Genomic DNA, 22,491 nt, shown 5'->3' with positions numbered 1-22,491 from the left:
TATATATATATAATATTATATATCTAGTAATACCAGATACTCAATACTCAATTGTATTGAGTCTCTCAATACAATTGAGTAACTCAATACAATTGCCTAAGCCACATACCAACCCAATGAATGAAGTTATCACTTCAAAGAAAGGGTCGCGTCTGGATGATTAAGAATCTTGTGTCAAGATTCTCTTCTGAAAGCCCTCAGAATCCTGGACGTCCAGTGGGGAAGTAGGGACACAGGAAGAATCCATGGAAGGCTCGATCAAGTCTAGGGAGAAGGACTTTGCCCGAAGAGCCCATGGAGCCCATGAAAACAGGTAGTAGAGGACTCTGTTCAGAAGTCCTCTTAGTTGTTCAACTAGGGTCTCAATCTTGAACAGCGTCACTAGACTTTAAAGACACTAAGTGACTTAGATGCAGCCGGGGGAAAAAACAATTACAACTGTTTTGTAGCCTCGGAAAAGCAAAATGCTTAATTCCTAAATCCTGAGAGCAGTTTACATTCGTGGGGGAGCGGAGGGGAAAGGAGGTTTTCTCCACCGACGGTCTTTTGTAATGCTTGCTCTAGCTGTCCATACTACCTTTTAGTTCACTGGGCAGAACCAGCTCTCAAGAGAGCCTAGCTAAAACTCTAAGTGCGGGAGGCAAAGCTACAGAGACGTCACCAACACCCCGCAACTCTAAAGTCTAATCGCTGCCTTGCGGCGGGCGAGGCACTAGACCAGGGAGGAAAAGAGAAGACCTAGATCTGAGGCCTTTGAGTGCAGCAGGACATTTCTGGCTGAGATCTCAGGGAGTCAGCTCCACCGACGCGTCACGTCCCTCGATAAAATGTCTTTATTCGACCTCCGTTTATCCAGGCTGTCCTTCCCACCCCAGTTCCCTTGGCATCTCTTTGGTACAATGTTCCATTAACCCCACAGTCATTTTTCCACCTCCTCCAGACAGCGATTTTCTTTAAGGATTGTCCCTAGGTGACCGCCGCGTCTCCGTAGCAACGCTCTCTCTCACCAGACCGCCGGAAAAGGTTACGATCACGTGCTCGCCGAACTTCCGGGTTTGCAACGTGACTTCCGGTTGTCAGATCGCTCCAGACGCAGCGGGGGGCCGGGAAGAAGCCGTGTGGCCGGAGGTCGCGGTGGCCCCAGTGGTCGTGGGCTCCGGGTGGGCTCGCGTCATCCTGCGCCGTCTGCGATGCATCCGCGGCGCCCGGACGGATTCGATGGCTTGGGCTATCGGGGCGGTGCTCGGGATGAGCAGGGTTTTGGCGGCGCTTTCCCTGCCAGGTCCTTCAGCTCCGCGTCGGACCTGAGCCACTGGGTGACCACTCCCCCAGACATCCCCGGTAGCCGCAACCTGCACTGGGGCGAAAAGAGCCCGCCCTACGGCGTACCCGGCCCCTCCACCCCGCTCGAGGGCCCCGCGGAGGAACCGTTTCCCGGCGGCAGTAGCGGCGGCGGCGTGCCGGGACAGAGCACCGGTGAGGGACTTGGGAGCGAGGCAGGGGTGGGTGGAGTGGCGGGGCCGCGGCTCGCGGCCTGCGGACCGCGGAAGCCGCGCCGAGGGTCCCGCCTCCGGTGTCGCTGGACGTATCGCGCGCCACACCCTCTGCCCTCCTTTCGTCCTCTGCCCTTGCAGCGGGCCTGCTCCCTCTTCCTTGCACAAAGCTTTCCTCCCGGATCACCTCGGGAACAGACACCTGCCTTAGCTCTGGGCTGCGTGGTAGGAGCTTCGAACGGTTTTGGTGTGTGACATCCCATGGCCTAAATCAAGAAGGAAGGAAATTGGATTGTTTATTGTTTATTGGGAATTATGTGAACAATACCTAGTTCACTGACACCATTATTGCCTTGAATTAAAACTTGTTGAGAAGAGAGCCTCATTTAACCATTTTGGTGACCCTAAGTATGCTTTTGATTTAATAATTTTGAGGTGTCTTACTTGCAACTGTTCATTTAACATAGATGTTTTCCATCAATAACAGCAAATGACTAATTTTACAAGATAGGAGGTCAAGTTGTTGGTTAAAAAAATTTAAATTGTAGTTAGAAGTTGAAAAGTGGTAATCCTTAGTTTCTACCTGCAGACATGTTTGATTTGGCTCACAGTGTTGTAATGCTTTTTAAAATAGTTGCTGGTATTTTGAAATTGGAAGATATTATGTAAAATTGACAATATCTCTTCAGAAAAATAACAGTTTAGAAACACTGGGTCCACAGTCCCACATGTCAACAGTGAATTGGAGCTGAAGAGCAGGTCTGTCTTGCAGCTTCCCACAGCTTCCCTGGCCCATATCGGAATTTGACTCTAGGACCTAAAATTTAAATAAATATCGTGTTAATAAAAGAAAAAAAATTTTTACAGTAAACCTAAATATTGGTTATGAGTAATCTTATTTCTTCCTGTTTTAGAGCAGTTGAATAGATTTGCTGGATTTGGTATTGGCCTTGCAAGGTAATGTTTTTTTCTAATGATTTTTAATTGAAGTTTTTATTTAAAGTGTTTTATTCAGAGTGTTTTAATATAGGATATTAAATGATTAGTATTGCTTCCTTTAGATTGATTCTTCGGAGCAGTAGATTAAATATTGAATAATATTTTGCAGAAGAAGTTATTTAAAATCTATAACTTGATTTTTTTAGTAAGGATAGAGAATAGTCATTCAATTTATAACCACAAAATAATTTTGTAAGTTATATTTTAATAACTTTCATGTGTCTGTCCAAAAAATCTGATCTAGGCCCCCCCCAAGAGAAAGTTATTTGCATTGAACCCTCCCCCAAACATTCTAATTGTAATATGATATTTAACAACATGGAGTCTGGGTTTTGCTTACAATCAGCATTTAATGACCACCATTATTTTTTTTATTTTTAATGATCATTTTGTGGGGGGAAAACCCTCCAATTTTCATTATGTGATCTCTAATGAATATTCTTTCAAAATTCATCAGAATTCCACAAAGGGTTATGTTGCATGCCAGGACAACTCATTGTTTTAAAATTTTAATCAAGAAAAAAATTATCTTATTTGCATAATTAAACCTAAGAGTGTTACTGTAAATAGGAGCATAATTGTGAATTAAAATTTTCCGGGCACCTGGGTGGCTCAGTGGGTTAAGCCTCTGCCTTTGGCCCAGGTCATGATCTCAGGTTTCTGGGATCCAGCCCCGCATTGGGCTCTCTGTTCAGCGGGGAGCCTGCTTCCCCCTCTCTCTCTCTGCTTGCCTGTCTGCCTGCTTGTGAACTCTCTCTCTCAGTGTGTCAAATAAATAAATAAAATCTTTAAAAAATTTTTTTCCTTTTACTAGAATTAATTTTTCTTTAGCCTCACTGTTATTTGATACTTTATTTATTTATTTATTTATTTTAAGGGGGTTTCTTTTGTTTTTTTTTTTTTAATTTGACAGAGATCTCAAGTAGGCAGAGAGGCAGGCAGAGAGAGAAGGAGGGAAGCAGGCTATCTGCTGAGCAGAGAGCCGGATGTGGGGCTCGGGGCTCGATCCCAGGACCCTGGGATCATGACCTGAACCAAAGGCTGAGGCTTTAACCCACTGAGCCACCCAGGCGCCCCTGATTACATTATTTATACCCGTATATGTATACGCCCTGCATGTGCTCTCATGCTCGTGCAGCTGTCACTGTTATTATGTAAGCCTGCAATTGTAATTATTTTGTAGGGAATGCTCTCAGAAGAAATATATGATATCCAAAATAGTAGTCAATTAATAGTTATTAAAATCCTTATAACTTAATCCCTAATAACTTAAATGCAATGTACATCAGAACTAAAATTTATAGAAGGTGGTTCATGAAGAACAGATGACTCTTCTGATAGGAACTTTGTTCATAGGATATCTTCTGAAAGAAATGGAAAGGAGCATTTAAGTTGTCTAAGAAAGGAGTTTCCCATTTCAGGGTCGGAGCTGTAGTTTCATCTTTAGAGTACATGTATTACTATTTTATGTTACTGCCCTTGCTTACCAGTTTACAGATCTGGCTTTAATTCTTTTCATATTGAATTTTGTTGTTCTTAGAATGATTTGCAAATATATCCAGACAATTTTTTTTTAACTGTTAGAATGGGAAAAAAAATAATGCATGATTCTTCAAGCAAGAATAATTTCAGATACATATTTGTTGCAATTTAAGTTTTGGCTATTATATGTGTGTGTGTATACACAAAATATATATATATTAATTATATAATATATATATAAATTATTCTTTTATAGCCTCTTTACAGAAAATGTACTGGCTCATCCTTGCATTGTTCTACGCCGCCAATGTCAGGTAAATGAACTTTTCTGTTACCTTCTAAACAATAATCCTTACTCTCATTTAAAATACAGAACTCAGATCAATGGCTGAAACTGTATAACTATTACTCCATGTGAAATGTACCAGAATCTACAATAGATCAGTGTCAAACTTTTTGGTCTTGAAAACTCTTACATCATAAAAAATTTTGGTTTTGAAAGAAGAAGGTCTAACCTTATACGTGTATGTATTGAAAATGGAATATTTTATATCTTTTTCAGATAATTAGCAGATTTTCTTCTTTTTTACTACACCAAAACTTAATAAATAGTAATATATTAAAGGTTATTTGCAGTGAGAAATTTCAAACCATGTGAGTTAACTTTTTGTACTCTCTTACATTAAAATCTATTGATCTATGTATGATTCTATAACATCAAGTGTTGATTATTTGAAAAATACTGGGACGCCTAGGTAGCTCATTCGGTTAAGTGTCTGCCTTAGGCTCAGGTCATGCTGGTTCCTGGGATCAAGTCCCAAAACCGGCTTCTTTCTCAGCAGGGAGCCTGCTTCTCCCTCTGCCTGCTGCTCCCTCTGCTTGTGCTCATGCACGCTTGTGTGCGCTCTCTCTCAAACAAATAAATAAATAAAATCTTAAAAAAAAAAAAAGAAAAATACTGATTTACTGAGTTCTGTAGATCTTCTAATGTTAAGACATTTGATTATATACTTTAAAAAATTGTCATTAAATCACTACTAATCCCACCAGAAAAGTGTTTCAGTATTGGTAGGTTCTTCGTGGTAGATGCAGTTTTTTCAGAATTCTAAATTTTGCTTGTAAAGTCAGATTTATCATTAGCATCCCATAATGCCAGTTTTTTTCCTTTAATCAATAGGCTCACTTTGTTCATTTTTTTTTTTTTTTAAGATTTAGTTGTTTGTTTTAGAGAGAGTGAGGAGATGGGTGGGGAGGGCAGGAAAGAGACTCTCAAGCAGACTCCTGGGTGAGTTTAGAGTCCAGTGTGGGACTCATCCCATGACCCATGAGATGACCTGAGCCAAAACCTAGAGTCATACATTTTGCCAACTGAGCCACCCAGCTGCCCCTGCATGTTTTTCTCACATGTTAATAACTGTAGTCTGGTAGTCATTTTTTGCAGAAGAAATGGTGTTCCATGAAAAAAGTAGCTAGTTCAGCTTGCAGCTTCATCAGACAAGTGCTTTTCCTCACAACAGCAGTCTTACTTCATTATGTAACACAAAGAATAGTAATTACAAAGATGTATACTTAAGAGTCAACATTTTATAAAATTAATGCATTTTACTGTTTCACCAAGGACATTTTTAAAGTGAAAGTGGCTTTTTCCTCCTTCCAAGTGAATGGGATAAAGAATATAATATGTACAAAAATACAGTTTGCTACCAGCTGTCTTGAGTCATGCTAAGGAGTAAGCAGTTTTAGCCACCATTGTTTTGCGCTATTTTTGAAAATGTCAACACAATAAAAAAGACAAGTGATGTCTTAGTATCATTAAGAAGATAATTTTGAACTTGTAGATCCCCCGAATGGCCCCATGGATTAAGTGGACAACACTGTGGTAAAAGCTTCCATAATCTAACTTAATCTTCTTTGAAAATTGAATTAGAAAATATCTAAATAATTACAAATTATGCTGCTCATGCTTCAGCACCCCAAAAAATAGTCATTAAAAGCATGGACAGTGCAGATAGCCTAGAACAGTGGATTTCAGACATGTATTCTACAAAGCAACAGTATCACATTGTGATTCAGTGTGTACATCTATACAAGTAACTTAAATGTTTTATGAAATAATGGCATTAGAATGTGTGATGCATTCTGATACTTTCTTTTTTGTCATTTTACAAAATATCACCCCCCTTTACTGATTTCATAATTTACCAATTGTTCATAGTTTACAGTGTAAAAAGTGCTTGGTATTGGGAGACATGAATCTCCTGTTCTCTGAGTTCTTCAGTGGCTCCTGTGTGTTCAATGGCATGAATGTTTGGCTACATCAAATGTAATTCTAGTGTTTATGGAAATACAAATGTCAAACAGCTTGTCCTTCTTTATTATATATTCTACATTAATGTGTATATTGTACATTTTATATATATATATATATATATAGCCATACATACTGTACTTTTTAATAAGTTATTTAAATGTACTTTTAATAGTAGTAATTTTGTTTAGGGTAACTTCTGATGACTTTAGAATTGGAATTTTGTTTATGCTTTGACTCCTTTATATATCTTTGATGACATTGTTATTTCTTGACAAAACAATAATAAAAATAATTTACAACATAATCTTTATAGGTTAATTATCATGCTCGGCATTACCATCTCACTCCGTTTACAGTCATCAATATCATGTACAGCTTCAACAAAACTCAGGTGAGAATTAGTCTATAGGTTCTATTAAGATTATTTATAATATAAGTACCACATGGTCTTAGCGGTAATTAAACCAAGAGTAATTCCTTTAATTTAGTTAACAAAAATATTTTATGCTTGCTCTAAAACTAATGTAACCTGGTAATGACGTCTTTTGGTGTCACTGAATAATTAATATATTCACATCACTTCCAAAATTAATTAAATATTAGTATGTTTAATTAGTATTAGGGATGTAGTTAATTGGAATATTCACATTGCCTAAACGTTGGCCACTCAACAAATAATAAAGTGATAGGAATTAATGTAGTTGTAGTTATCTACTAAAATGTCTTAAAATAATGCCTTATTGGAAAATATTAGTAAACATTTAATATCAAGTTTTATTAAGACCTTTTTTGTGTTTCTTATTTAGGCATTAATAGAAATAACAATAAATTTTGTTCATTTTAGGGACCGAGGGCCCTTTGGAAAGGAATGGGAAGTACGTTTATTGTCCAGGGAGTCACACTTGGAGCAGAGGGAATAATAAGTGAATTTACACCTTTACCAAGGTACCTTTTTGGCATCTTTTCAATATTAGCTCCATATTAAATTTTTAAAAAATGATAGTTTCTAAAAATACATTGAATTTGAAAACTTACCTGAAGTTGCTAACAGATGAAATAGAGACCAAAGTTAGATATATCTTACTGAATTAGTATGTGATAAAGAAAATGCTTCCTGGTCTAGTATCTATTGAGATAGGTCTCTCAGGTCCTACTGACGACTGTGTTTCTACAACTGTCTAGTAAGAAACAAACATGAGTATGTGAGCAGTTCTTACTGTTTAAGTAGCCTCTTGGGTGAAGGAGACACATGTAAGCAAATTCAAGTAGTACATCAAGATTAGTGCTATAATTAAACAAACCCCATTCAGTGCCCAGGGATACTTCATATGAAGTTATTGGCAAAAGTTTGAAGAAAAAACTGAAATCTGAGCTATATCTTCAATTATGAGTAGGAATTTGACTTGGCAGAGAAGGAGAGTATGCCCAATTTTATGGAAATTGGAAGGTCTGCATAATAAAAGTCTTGTGCTTGGAATACTGGACATTTATGGAGTGGAATAATAGGGAAAGCGGCTGAGATGCTAGTTTGAAGCATGGTCATGCCTTTGTAAGGGACTTTGACTTCATTCTCTGTGTAATTGGGAATCTAAGGTGTTTGTTTCAATATATGGGTTCTTTGATCAAGGATTTACTCAAGTGGCAGTATAAAATTAAAAAGTAGACTGGTGTAGCCAGTGACTTGTGGAGAACTGTTATAGTAATCTAGGCCAGACTGAGAGGTATCTGAAGTGTGGAACAGAAAGGGATAGACATTTCTGAAGTCTAATGATAATTGGTGATAGATTGGGAACCAGGGGATGGGAGAAAATCTCCATCAGTGATAGACTTCTAGACGGGAGAATACAAAAAGAAGAATAAGTTGGAGTGGGAAAGAAGATGAGGAATTTATCTTTCAGTAGATGAAGTTTGAGATTCCTGCAGGGCAGCGAGGAAGACATTTCTAATAAGTGGGTGGCACCATGGATTGGAGTCTTAGAAAAAATTTGAAGCTAGAGGCATAACTTTGGATGTTCTGGCATAAAAGTAGCAGTTGAAGCATTAGGATTGGTGAATTTCCCTGAGGACAAGTGTACACTGAATGACAGAAAGTGGACCAAGGACAGTATCCTTGGTGATGTGTGAAGGCATATGTGTATGTCATGTGTGTATGTGAAGGTGTGTGTGGTAGGAGAGGTAATTAAAGGCAGTTTTAAGAGATACTCACAAAAACCATTGAACATAGTAGTAACCTAGGATAATAGTGTCTTAGAAGCCAAGAGGAGAGAATTAGAATGTAGAATTGTAGATACATTTGGAAGGAGAGGAAAGAGAAATTAGGAAAACTTGCTTCTGGGTCTATTTACTCTCTGAAGTAGAATATTGGGGTCAGAACAGAAAAGCATGAGAAGAAAGATAGACATTTGAGACAGTAAATGCATAACAGGAAGGAAACCTTACAAGGAGTATATATGAAAGGAACATTAGTAGGTGATAGTGGAAATCATAAATTTGTTTAGGTACTATTTGGCAGGACTCTAACTTTGTGTATCAGTGCTGTATGCCAGAGATAGCATCAAAAGCTTTGAATGGTTTGTTAATCCAGAGTTAGTCCCTGGCAGAGTGAATTTTTTGGATTGACTAGGAAGTGAGGTAGTCGAAGGTACAGCCACTAGTGTCTCAATCTTAGGATTCAGACTTTGTAGGGAATGAAATGAAGGCAGGAAAGACTGAAATCAGGCTTTTTGCCAACGTAATTGCTTTCAGAGGACTTCATAGAGTTCTTTAACAAAGACTTACGAAATGTTCAAATCAAAACAAAACATTTGGCCTACTAAAAGTTTCCCTTCTCATACTTAAGAAATCTGAATTTCTGTTCTTAAGTAACTTTATTCAGGGGCGCCTGGGTGGCTCAGTGGGTTAAGTAACTTTATTCACTCTACTGCTTTTTATATCATAAAAAGCACTAACTTATGCTTACTAACTTAAGTTAGTACTTGTTAACAAGTATTCTTAAAATTATCTCACAAAATTTTATAAAGATCTAATAAAATTCAGGAATTTCTATATATTTAAGTGTAAAGAATTCTGTATATTTGTAGTCAGAATACTATTGGTCCTGGCTATACCACTTCTGACTTCTGGGACTTCAGACAGGTAATGCTATTTCTTTAACACAGAGATGAAATAGTTACTTTAACTTAAGGTTTAAGGGAAGGAAAAAGAGGAATGGGAATAGGATGGCACAGAATTTCATTAAATTTTGTTATCTAACTTTCTTACTCTATAGACCTTATAGACATGTTGGTTAATATAGGTATGTATTTTCTCTTGGTCATTTTGTGTCTTATTAAGAAGACACAAAAGGCTATCTTTGTTGTATTCTACTGGGATAATTTTTCAGATAAATCCCACTCACTAATTCATTTCATGAGTATCTACTATATGCTAAGTCCTTTCCTGAAAATCAGGCATGCAGTGAGGAGAGGAAACAAAAGGTACCTGTGATCATGAAGCTTACAATCCAGTATAGGGACATCCATTAAGTAAAATAATCCCATTAATGAATAAATAATTACAAATTGAGATGTGTTCCCAGAAGGAAAAGAAAAGATTCTGTGAGATTAGTAAAGGGTTAGGAACAGTGCCTCTAATAAAATAACATGTAACCTGACATCTGAGTGCTGATTAGGAGGCTCAGAACAGTTTGTGGGAAGACAGTGTTGCACAGGGAACATGGAGAATTCTGGTAACTTGAGAGAAGGCTCATATGGGTAAAGCTCAGAGAGCAAGAGGGAGAGCTGTGTAACAGAATGCTGAAGATACAGGTGAGAGCCAGATTGATGCAGGGCCTTGTAGGCCACTTCAAGGATATTGAAGAGTTTTAAGGAGAGGTCAGTGACATGATCAGATTCATGTTTTTAAAGGGTCATTTTAAATGGAGGTGAGAAGATTTCGGGAGGACCAAAGTAGACAAGAGGACACATGTTCATATTCTACAACAGTCACCTGGGTGACAAGTAATGGTAGCTAGGACCAGGGTGGCATCTCTTGAGATGAATCTAAGTGGATTCTTTTGAAATGTGTTTAGGTAAAACAGATGGTATGTAGTGATGGACTAGGGATAGTAGGTGATAGAGGAAGAGCTGTCCTGGATGACTTCTAGGATTTTGGCTTATGTAACTCGATGTCAAATAAAGCCATTCTCTGAAGTACAATATAAACTTTAATTCTCTTTTTAGGCAGAGAGAAAGCAAAGTCACAGCAGACAGGGTAGCAAAGCAGTAACCCAAAGTGATTCACAGAAGTTACCACCTGAGGAGAATGAGCTTGGGGGGTCTCCTACACTGAGGTTCCCTAATTGCACAGCGACCACTAGGTAGAACAGGTGAAACAGTATGGATTCACAAATATTTGGATTTTCATTTTCATTTTGATCACATCTGAGAGAAAAAGAGCAAGTCTGTAGTGCCCATGAAGTCACCAAGCTTAGAGCTTACAGTATTACTACTTTAAAAGAAAAAGTATGTAACCCAAGATAATCATCTGTGATCTCTTTATCTAGCGCCCAGACCCCATCCCAATTTTTCCCCAAATCTTCTCCCAAGTGGGGTAAGGGAGACTACATGTACCCTTTACTTTCATATGTTATTTCTCATTTACATAAGGAACACCTGTAACCAGGGCTCGCTGTGTATTTCAGTCTCACAAAAACCATTTGGTTGACCTCCAGCTTCATTGGACGGATCTCACATTTTGTATTGTACCAGTAAAAACATCTTGCAGTTTCTCCTCATGCTGTCTGTGTCTCCTAACTACTCTTCTGAATTCACTGACTTTGAACATATTCTGTTTTAAACACAATGAAATCTTTCTCCAATTCAGTAGATTTTTTTTTGATTAGTAGTTACTGAGCAGGGACCACGAAGAGTCCCAAGAATAGGGAAGAAAGATCATTAGCTTGATTTTGGACAGGTTCATTTTTAGATGCTTTGCCACACCCAGGTAGAGTTATCAGGAGACAGATGATATGCACGGTTGACATGCAGAGAAATCTAAAGGGAAGCTAATGGATTTGGGAGGTTTTTAAAGCATCATTTTGGATAACATTACATTAGGAAGAAGCATAACATATAAAGTAAAAAGAGGGCCTGACCCTTTAGGAACTCTAGAGTAGGTGGCTGGCTTAAGGAAATCCTACTGCAAAGGAGTCAAAAGTGGAGACTAGAGGGGAGGAGGAAAATCAGAAGAGTATGCCATAGTGGAATACAGCGACAGAAAATGCTTCAAGAAGGGAGGAACCCGAAGGCCTGCTGTCTGTTGAAGGGGAAATAAAGTATATCCAGCTCCCAGTGCTCATCACTGGTGCCTTCCTTAACACCCAGCACCTATTGAACTCATCCCCTTGCCCACCTTCCCTCCAGTAACCCTCAGACTTAAAAATGTCCATTGGATGTAGACATAGAGGTCATGGGGACCTTGGCAAGAGCTGTTTTTTAGAATAATGGGGTAAAAGCCAATTTGGCATGGGTTCAGAGGTGAATGGGGTATTAGGACATGGAAAAATAGCAAGCTCATGGAGCACTGGGTGTGGTGAAAAAATAATGAATACTGTTTTTCTGAAAAGTAAATTAATTGGAAAAAAAAATATCAGCTAGGCAGGGATGGAAATAAAGATTTGAAATTGAAAAAAAAAAAAGAAAAATAGCAAGCTCAGAAAGTGGGCTGTGCAGAGGAATGAGGAAGAGAAGTAGCTGGAAGATGGGTTGGGTTGAGGGAAGGTTTTTTTTAGGAGGGCAGTTATCTGTACATGCGAAAATGAGAGAGAATGATAAGTAAAGACTTTAAAAATAGAGTTATTTAAAAATTCTGTTGCTTTTTTGTATTGATTATGCATGGAAGTATGTATATCAATCTGTCAAATAGAGAACTATTTTAAGAAAAAGCAAGTCATTTCTCTTTATTGCTCTTTTTCAAGGGCAGGCTGTGCTTGTGAAAATAGTGGGTTAAATATGTTTACCTATAATGAAATATAAATAATGAATGAATGATAATGAAATGTAAAGACGTTTGATCACAAGTAGATTTTTCCTATTATTCTCTTTCCTAAAGCGTTTCAGCGTGCTAATTTAAATTTCTAGAGCTGTGGCAATAGGTTTTACCCACAGATAGAGATACAAGGAAGAGAGTCTCATATTTTTTATACTTGGTTCTAAATTTCATTTTTCCCACTTTTAATAATCTTTTTGGTGTTAAGAATTAGCAGTAGTAATTGTATTGTATTCGAAGGCAGAGTAGCCCTGTCCTTACAGAAATACTGATCACAGACCCGTCTGTCTCCAATGTTAATGATGGTTTCATCCTTAAAATCACTGTCATAATGCCCTGTGGCGGTGCTCTCTAGGGCCATGGTAAGAGTAACAGCAGTAACCAGGCGATTTGCAAACCATGTAGCATATATTGTTTTAGAATCATGAAGTCACTGTCAAAAAGATGGGAAGCCTGATCTTTTTTATATTTTTTTTTAAAGATTTTATTTATTTATTTGACAGACAGAAATCACAAGTAGATGGAGAGGCAGGCAGAGAGAGAGAGAGGGAAGCAGGCTCCCTGCCGAGCAGAGAGCCCGATGCGGGACTCGATCCCAGGACCCTGAGATCATGACCTGAGCCGAAAGCAGCGGCTTAACCCACTGAGCCATTTCATCCCAATCATTGGTGGTCATTTCAGCTATATTTTTCTGTGGTTGTTAAGGCCTAAAATATTAGTCTTAGTATTAATTTAATAAAAATGTGACCCAGAAGGCTCTCTAAGGTCTTACTGATCAGAGTTGGTTGGTCTATTGTCCAAGTTTCTCTGCAGATCTTCCATTCTTTTAGAAATTCTACATATCACCCATGTTATAATTGTACTGAATTTGTTTTTAGAGGATTTATTAATGATGATCTTCTACACCTTTTTTAATACAAAATAAATTTATTCCCTGTCTCCTTAGGTTTGTCATATTCAGTCATTTCAAGTAGATGTTTCCTCAGCTCTCTGCTGGGGCCATGGTGCCATGGGTGCTGCTTTTGTCAAGGGCACGGGTTGCAGTTCTCTTTATTTCATTTTACACTTCCCTCTCTCTGCTGTCCAGCCTCTCTCTCCCTTCTCCCTCTTCTCCCACCCCTCCTACCTCTCTCTCTGCTTTCTCAGTTTATTCCGTTTCCTCACTGACTTTTCCTTTTGCTCTCTCTCCATTCTCCTTTCTCCTTTTTGACTTTTCTCGTGGTACAACTTTCTCCTCTTTTAATTTTGCAGCTTGCCTCTCTTCTTTATCTTCTCTTTTTTCTGATTTCCGAGGGTGACCTAAACAGCAGGAAGCACACAGAGTGAGACCTTGATCTCAGACCTGGCACTTTGCCTGTCACCTGAATGTGTCCCTGTGGGTCTTCTGACCTTCCTTTGTCTCATAAGTAAAACAAACTGGACCACACCTGCTCTGCTTACCTCACAGGATGTCTTCCTGTATCAAATGGGATGAGAGGAAGTACAGGCAGAGTGTACAGACTTCTAAGCCCTAGAAACCAGGGGTTAGGACCCAGTTCCGTCACTAACTAGTTGTATGGCTTTGGGTAGGGTATGAACCCTCTCTCAGCCTATTTCTTCATCTATGAAATTGGGATAACAAAGTCATTGTGAGAGTTAGAAATAACTCCTGCAAAGCACTTTGCACCATGCCTGGCCTTGTAGGTGCTCAGAAAGATATCAGAATATATTAAAGGTCACACAATTAATATCATAATAAAGAAAGGCACTTGGAAAATTTGGTGCTACACAAATGCCACGTTCATTCTGCATTACAGTTACTTAATTGTGTTTTTAAATTCTCATCCTTTTTCATCCGTTATCCTATTCCTTGTCTCCCTTTCCCAATCTCAATTCTTCTTTCTTCCTCAACCTATCATCTTTATATCTCCTCCTTGAAGTTTTCATGTTCCTCCTTTAAGTATTAAGTTTTTTATAATTAGTGGTAGTTTTTCCTCTTCAGTCAACCCCTTCTTTCAGCACATAGAAAAATACTTAGTACATTTTTTTCTTTTTAAACCATCATAATTGAAGTGTGTCCCAGAAAAGAACATGTTCACCATTAGAATATATTTCTCCTACAGATTTTTTTCTTAATTGCAATCAGTTACCTTTTTGAAAGTCAGACTAATTCAAGATGTTGTAAATAACATGGCTTCTGTTTTATTGAAATTTATTTTTTAGAGAGATTTCACATAAATGGAATCCTAAACAAATAGGAGAACACCTTCTACTAAAATCGTAAGTATCAAAAGTGGCACTTATATTGAAAACTTGCATTAATTTTTATAGTATTAGGGCTGAAAAAAATCTTAATACAGCAAAGAAAATTAGGGCAATAAAATATTTATGGGACTAGTACTTCAAAAGACAGTTAATGTAGAGTTGAGGAATAAAATCCTAAAATATATATTATCTTTAAAATAGATCTTTCTAAATTTGAAAGGCTGAAATCACAACCTAATTTTTCTCTGTGTTCTTAGGAAGTTAGCAGAGGTCTTCAGCTTGTTTAAACCAATTTTCCAGAAAAAATATTATTTTATTATTAAGCAAAAACAAAAACTTACTTGTATAGTGATGAGCAGACTCAAACCTTAGTGTCATTATAAATGGAGTCCTAAAGACACTTCATGATTTTACAACACTGACCACTTTTGTAGATTAGAATTTTACTCTTCACTTTTTAATTTTTTTTGAAGATTGTGAATTGGAAATCCCCCAGCTTGCTGGCTCCCTCTGTGGGACATTCCAGCACATTATTACTTAGTGATGTTCCATTCACCTTGAAAACTACTTCTTGCCAGGACCTGGCCCATAGGGTTAGGTAAGTCCCACCTTGATGTTATTTTAAATAACTATATTTTGCAGGCTTGCAAAGTTGTAATATTACTATGTCTATGTAGTGATGATAGGAAACAACTTTGCAAAGCTGTACAATATTGTTTTTTAATATAAGGGGACTTCACTCATCATTGAAGACTGGCTTAGCTCTGCTGGGTGGGAAATCTGGGAATGGATAATGATAATAAGATAATAGCAGAACAGTATACTTGTTCAAATGTCACTAAAAAGGCAAACAGTGGAATGGATCCCTCATCCTAACTTTTAAATATCAGATTTATAGACTATGTTAGCTATATGCAGGTATACAACAAGGTTACATTAGCTGTATGCAGGTTAGACAGTGAATCATAACCAAGCCTACATTTTACTCGTTTAAAATAAAATCCTTTTTCTTTGCAGCCTTTCCCTGTGTTTACTTAATTTTTATCACTAACTGTTCAATAAGGCATCTTACAATTCAGGTCTCCAAATATCTTTATGCTATAGATATTAATAGTTGAAAACCTTAAATATATTCAGGCTTGAATATAAATTACATTGATATATATAAGTAGATATTCAAAATTTAGCATAAGCATGTTGTTTCAGTATACTGATAAATTTGTTTTAATTTCTACAGCCTAACTTACATGGTGGCAATGCCTTTTTATTCAGCAAGTCTAATTGAAACAGTACAGGTGAGCTACTTTTTTTTGTCATTTTTTAGATAAAAATTTTTTTGAATATTCAGTATATTGTTTATATCAGATTCTGATTGTATACCAGAAGAGTTTAAGACACTATCCTTTTAAAATTTTAATCTCTCAAATACCACCCATATCCCAGAGATTGTATACTAGGTACACTGCTGGTTGTGTATCTTTCCTTTGCAAAATTACTTCACACTTCTAGTTTTAATTCTTTTTATCCATCCCATAGCCAGCAGTATTGTTCATTCAGGTATCTCAGAACCCAGCCAAGACTTATTCTGAATACAAAGAATCTGTTTGGTTTTTTCAACTTTTTAAAATCTGAGTTGTTCGTAAAGATTTTATCCTAAAAAAAAAAAAAATTCAGGATAAAATCTTTACGAACAACTCAGATGTTTATGGCTTGTCGCCAGACCGTAAATTACTAATTACCTGAGCATAAAACATGCTGGATAATCACCCCAATATTGAGAAGGTAGTCCCATAGATAGTCTACAAACAGCATTCTTTTTAAATATGCCTTTTAAGGAACATTTGGTACCATGGTATGTTAAATTCTACAAAGCTAAAGCAATCTCCTGTCAGCTTTTTAGTGTTTTACCATTTCTAACCACATGGTGGCCCTTCAAGTATAGTGTATTAATGTACTTCTTACCATACCATTCCTACAGTTAAAACTGTAACCGGAAGATAGTATTAATTTCACATGTACTCAAAATCCAATTAATTGTACACCACTTATCTCCTGCCTCCAACACCAGATCTTGTTGTTTATTTCTTGTCTTCAGTATGTATGTGTTTCCTCTGTAAGAACCTCACAGGATTAGCCTTTGCTTTTGTAATTATTCTTTTCCATTTAGTTGCTTTTCTGGCTTTATTGTTGATTGATTGATTATTTATTTATTTATTTATTTATAATGAACTTGAGTTAAGTAAAGTTAATGTTTTGCTATGCAAATATACTTTCCTCTCCCCTTGCTTTTGGCATTGTATCAAATGATACGATGTTTGTGTAAGGCTGAGGTTTTTTACAGAGCTATCACTAAATGAGATAGCCATATTTGACAGATAAGGGGGTAAAATAGCAGGAAGGTAGTTATTTAAAGAAAAAATAAGCGGTGTGATATATTGGGGAGAACAGGTTTTAGCTTTAGACAGACCCTTACCAAAATCACATTTCTCTACTTGAGTTTGATCTGTGAGTAAACAAATATTTTAACCTTTCTAGATCTTAATTTTCTCATCCATAAGATGGGAATAGCATTTTAATAAGTTATAAAAATTAGATGAGTTATTTATATAAAGTGCCCAGCTCACTGTCAGGTGTTTTTTTGTTTTTTGTTTTTTGTTTTTTACCCAGTATCCAGCCGCTGTTTTTCCTTGCTCCAGATTCCACCTGCTGTCTCCTTTTGTGTATTCTCTAGAAGTCTGTCTGTTGCTTCTTACAGTTTTTCTCTTTTGAGCATGTTCTTTTGATAACCCCTTCCCCATCTTTTCCACGGTCCTCCAAAGTTTTATTCTTGGCCTGCTCTGCTTTTATCCTATAGTCACCATCCTGAAGAACTCATTTACTCTTATGAATTGTTTCAACTCTAATATCTATGTGAATTAAATCATCTTCCCCTCATACTCAACTCATAAAACAGTCTCTTCTTAGTACCCTGAAAATTAGTTTCCTTTTGAGCTTCTTCTCCTGTTCCACTAGTGGGACTATTGATATCTGCCCCCAGAGACTCAAAACGTTAGTTCTAATTTTTAAGAAAGTCTTGGTTTTTATGTTTCTTTCATCCTTCATAACCAATTAGTCATATGCCTGCTTAGTTGTAACTCCACCACGTATCTGAGATTTGTCTGTTTCTCCCCCGCTGACAGGCAGCCATTCTCATCCTTTCTTTAGCACACAATCAGCTTACTATGGTAGCTTCTTTCTTCCTACTTCATTCATGTTTCAGTGGGTTTTTTCCCCCCTTCTGAGAGCTCGGATTTCTGAGAACACTTTTTCCCCTGAAAAATACACGTTTATTTACAAATCTCCAGCAACTCCTGAAGCTCTTAAAAATGAGCTTCCTGCTGATCTGTTGTCTTTATTAAAAATCTGTGATCTGGCTCCTACATTTTAAGGTCACTGTGTACACTCATGCCATTGTTCTCAGGTTGCAATGCGTACATTGTAGATAATATTGAGTGAGTGCCTCTGGAAGCCAAGCCTGTTTTCATGTAATAATCTCAGCAGCCCTGTGCATAAAAGGTAGGTGGGACTAATCCCATTTTTATAGAATAGTAAACAGATTCTTAGGAAAACTAACTAGCCCAAGGTTACATAATGGGTAAGTAATGGGTGGAGGCAGGGTTTAAGCCAGTTTTTAAGAACTCTAAGCACTTTACAACCTCTTTAGGTGTCCGGTAGCTTTTCAAAATTAATTCTAAGGAGCTTCTTGAAGATAGAGGAACTGGGTTGTTCTTTCCCCATCTCCTCCCCTTTTCCCTTCCCAGTGAGAATAGCTCCCAGCTTCACAGCTGTCTGTTAGTTAATTTCATTTGAAAAAAGAATCTAGGAGCGCCTGGGTGGCTCGCTCAGTTGGTTAAGCAGCTGCCTTTGGCTTAGGTCTTGATCCTGGAGTCCCAGGGTCAAGTCCCACGTCAGGCTCCATGTTCAGCCGGGAGTCTGCTTTTCCCTCTGAGCCTCCCCCATCTCATCCTCTCTCTCTTTCTGTCTCTCAAATAAATAAAATCTTTAAAAAAGAAAAGAAGAAAAAAGAATCTAATGCTTAGATAACTCTCGAAGTGTGCAAGCCATTGATATTTTCCCCCTGTAGTCATAAATTGGGATTAAAAAGGGACCTAAAAAGAGCCCGCCCTTCTGGCACAGTAAGCAACTGTTCACTTTTATTCGTTTCATCATTTTTATTTCAGAGTGAGATCATTCGCGATAACACTGGAATTTTGGAATGTGTAAAAGAAGGAATTGGAAGAGTGATTGGCCTTGGAGTGCCTCATAGCAAACGACTGCTCCCACTCCTTTCTTTGATCTTCCCTACGGTGCTGCATGGAGTTCTTCATTACATCATCAGCTCAATCATTCAGAAGTTTGTCCTCCTAATTCTAAAGAGAAAGACTTATAGTAGCCATCTAGCTGAGAGCACTAGTCCAGTGCAGAGTATGTTGGATGCTTATTTTCCAGAACTTATTGCTAACTTTGCTGCCAGTCTTTGCTCTGATGTTATACTTTACCCATTGGAAACAGTCTTGCACCGCCTTCACATTCAAGGAACACGCACAATCATTGACAATACAGACCTTGGCTATGAAGTGCTTCCAATTAACACACAGTACGAGGGAATGAGAGACTGTATCAATACCATAAGGCAGGAGGAAGGAGTGCTTGGTTTTTATAAGGGGTTTGGTGCTGTTATAATACAGTACACACTGCATGCAGCTGTTCTACAGATTACCAAAATTATTTACTCCACCCTTCTTCAAAATAGTGCTTGAGGTTTAAGTTCCTGGTTAGTTTAAAAGATATAATCTGGATACTTTGTTAAGAAATTATGAGGGATAAAAGTGAAGTACTGGGGGGAAAATGGATTCAAAAGTGTAACTGGTAGGGAAAGCCCATGCCGATATATTGACTCTTCATTTTTTAAAAGGCATAGGTACATATTTTGGATGAAAAGTATTACAAATTTGAAAACTCAGTGAAAGTAACACTCTGCATTGAATTCTAGCCAGTGTAGCACTCATGCTAAACTAAAATGATCCTGGGCAGAAGGAGAAGTTTGTCAGCAAACATAAAACAAGATTTCACAGAGCTGAATTTATTCCATCTGACTTAAGAATTTATTAGAAGTTTATTTCACCTTCTAGATTGATACTGCTATGTCATCCTTAATAGAGTATATAGTACCAATATAGTTTACCTTTAAGTAAATAAACTATGTCATCAGTGATAAAGATGGGAAGGACTGGATTTGCCCACGTGTAAGCAGGACTTGAAGAGTTTTAAATTGCATTGTCCCTGTGTAACTTCGCAATGGCTATATATTTATTATATAAAGCCATTTTTGTATATACACGGAACTTGGAATTTCCTTCATCCCTACAAATTTTCCACTCTGAGATGACCTTTTTCATAAAAGGAAGTCATGTACTTTCTGCTTGAATATCAGAACAAAACATTAAAATACAAGGTACCCAAAAGATTTAAGGCAAACAGTATATTTGTCCATATCCAAACCCAGCCTTTCAATGCCAGCAACTGAAAATTTGTCATATGTTTATAAAGTTTGATTTGCTTACCTAGATTTGTGAATCATCAGGCCATTTTTAGAGCCACTCCTAAGAGTGAGAGAGTAAAAAATAATCATGACTACTATTAATGTTTCCATATTTACAAATTGTGTCCTGAAAGGAATGTCACTTGCCTTATATTTCTGAATGACTTGTCTTAGAGGAAACACAATTAAAATTCATGTGAAAGTGTGTGCCTCTTGCCTTCCATATAGTCATCATTAAATAATGGCTTCAGTTTTTATTTTCTTCTAGTTTTTATTAATAGTTTCATTCTCTAAACTAGATACACATAAAGGGAAAAGCAAGTTTATTTCTTATCACCTTTTGTTTAAACTTGTTTGAATGAATAATGAAGAAAAATAAAAGCATTAAAGGGTTCGTCCTGCTATGGATGAGGAAAAGAAGTAAATCTCAAAAATAATAAGCAAAAACATGGTTGTCGGTTTGTTAAAAAAAAAAAAATTCTGCCTGTTCCTAAATTGAAGTTGGTGGGTGAGGTTCTTTGTATAATAAAATAATAAGCATTTGACCGATACATCATTAAACATTTTAGAGTTTCCTCACAGGAGTGATCGCAGTTTTACTACAAACCATTTAGCACACAAGTGCAATGATTTTGCACCAATATTGGCCAGCCTAAAACTGAGATTTACTTGCTAAATGTCAGCATAACAATTGCTTTTTGTGATTAATAGTTTTAGAACCAAAAGATGTTATCCAAAAAGTGTAAAACCATATGTAAGTAGCAACTCTGTCTATGATCTTGTGTGGTATGTGTGTGGTTTTTTAAAAATCACTAAAATACATATGTTTTCCATTTTTAAATTCCACTAAGAGGGGAAAATAAAATTAAATGCCACTGGTTACATGTTGTATTTTCTGGTTAATCTCTTAGATCATGGTTTGCTTTGCACTACCTATGACACTTAAATTGTTTTCAGTGCTTTTGAACTGCTAAGTAAATTTTTAGATGTTTATAATCTGTTCAACTTCTAATCATTTTTATTATAATCAAAGATTGTTCAAATAAGAGTAAACCAGAAAATTTCAAGTTTCAGAAAATTTCTAGAAAACAATCTGAATGGAATCAAATATTTACTAATGAGAGTCCATGAGATCATCATGTAGTTAAAAATTAGTTATTTCAAGATTTTTGACAAAAATCAGTGTAAAGATTCAGTTACATAAATCTGTCTCATTATAGAATCTTTACAAGATACATAGTCAACCGCATACAAGTAAGGTTGGTCTTTTGTCTCTTTGGAGACAGAATACAAATTAATATTCAAGTTGGGATGTGGCAAGTAAAATACTAATCATTCTTTAGTGTCATTCTAAATTAGTTGAAAAATTAAAATCCTTAAAATTCAAGGACTTAGATGCTGGCCAAATATATTTAAATGAATTTAGAAAGGAATAAATGTAGTACATATTAGGCACACTCTCCATTTAAAAATTGCTCTAGTTCCTTACCATACACGTGCCAAAGTCAAATATCCATTGGCTACATTTTTTAAATGATAATAGCTCAGAATATTTTTTAATTCATTATGATTAATGATATCATAAGTAAGATTCTATTAAAATGTTCCACAGGCCCAGTGGTCCTCTTACATAAGCCAGATTTTGGCCATGGAGCTGAAGTGTGATTTGCTTGCTTTACATTGTAGGGTTTCTTTCATCTGAGTCAAATAGTATGAAAGTGATTGAGTTAAAAACTGAAAAACCTGGGGCACCTGGGTGGCTCAGTGGGTTAAACCACTGCCTTCGGCTCAGGTCATGATCCCAGGGTCCTGGAATCAAGTCCCACATGGGGCTCTCTGCTCAGCAGGGAGCCTGCTTCCTCCTCTCTCTCTGCCTGCCTCTCTGCCTACTTGTGATCTCTCTCTGTCAAATAAATAAATTCTTTAAAAATAAAAACTGAAAAACCTGATAAATACTTAGTATGTTAAGCAAATTTATGAATCGATTTAGCACATTTGCATGTAAATTTCCCTTGAGTTACCCTTCTCTATTTTATGAGCCCTTGAAAAATAATCCTTAAGTTTTTAAATTTATTGAAGGCTCCAAACTCCCAGCACTAGCTAGATATTACAAATATGAAACAAACTGATTTCAAAATGACCAAGATTTGGGGGATCTGATAACTCAGCCGTTTTCAGAAACAACTGGAGAGTGAAGAGATCTCTCTCACTTTTGCAAACATGCCTGACTACTCACAACTGGCTTTTAGCACTGGCTTTGTTGAATGCACAAAGCATTCACTTTACTGATTGGACATGAATGCTTCAATATTTCTGTGTATTCATATATCTGCTCAGAAAATAAAACATATGCT

General features: G+C 37.0%; 2 protein-coding genes across 2 annotated transcripts in view; one reads left to right on the top strand and one right to left on the bottom strand.

Moving 5' to 3' along the window:
* Positions 1–1,175, bottom strand: part of TMEM232 (transmembrane protein 232) — a 289,360-nt gene extending 288,185 nt beyond the window's left edge. The window contains exon 1 of the mRNA XM_044266111.1: positions 1,093–1,175. Within this exon, the coding sequence (XP_044122046.1) occupies positions 1,093–1,175 (83 nt within the window). The remainder of the gene's footprint in view (positions 1–1,092) is intronic.
* On the top strand, positions 1,100–20,712 carry SLC25A46 (solute carrier family 25 member 46). The gene is made up of 8 exons (XM_044264335.1): positions 1,100–1,476; positions 2,408–2,450; positions 4,231–4,288; positions 6,599–6,676; positions 7,130–7,230; positions 14,515–14,571; positions 15,794–15,851; positions 18,777–20,712. The coding sequence occupies exons 1-8, from the start codon at positions 1,191–1,193 to the stop codon at positions 19,353–19,355; spliced, it is 1,260 nt and encodes a 419-aa protein (XP_044120270.1). The 5' UTR covers positions 1,100–1,190; the 3' UTR covers positions 19,356–20,712.
* Positions 20,713–22,491: the final 1,779 nt, after the last annotated feature.

Source organism: Neovison vison, chromosome 1, assembly GCF_020171115.1.
Source record: "Neovison vison isolate M4711 chromosome 1, ASM_NN_V1, whole genome shotgun sequence".
Taxonomy (NCBI): Eukaryota; Metazoa; Chordata; class Mammalia; order Carnivora; family Mustelidae; genus Neogale; species Neogale vison.
Note: the sequence above shows the minus strand (reverse complement) of the source record. Positions and strands in the feature narration are given on the sequence as shown.

Excerpts from the sequence above, each read along its gene's own strand:
- SLC25A46 (XM_044264335.1), top strand. The coding sequence starts at position 1,191 with ATGCATCCGCGGCGCCCGGACGGATTCGATGGCTTGGGCTATCGGGGC. Across the intron at positions 1,477-2,407 it reads CGTGCCGGGACAGAGCACCG|AGCAGTTGAATAGATTTGCT; the intron begins GTGAGGGACTTG and ends TTCCTGTTTTAG. Across the intron at positions 4,289-6,598 it reads TTCTACGCCGCCAATGTCAG|GTTAATTATCATGCTCGGCA; the intron begins GTAAATGAACTT and ends TAATCTTTATAG.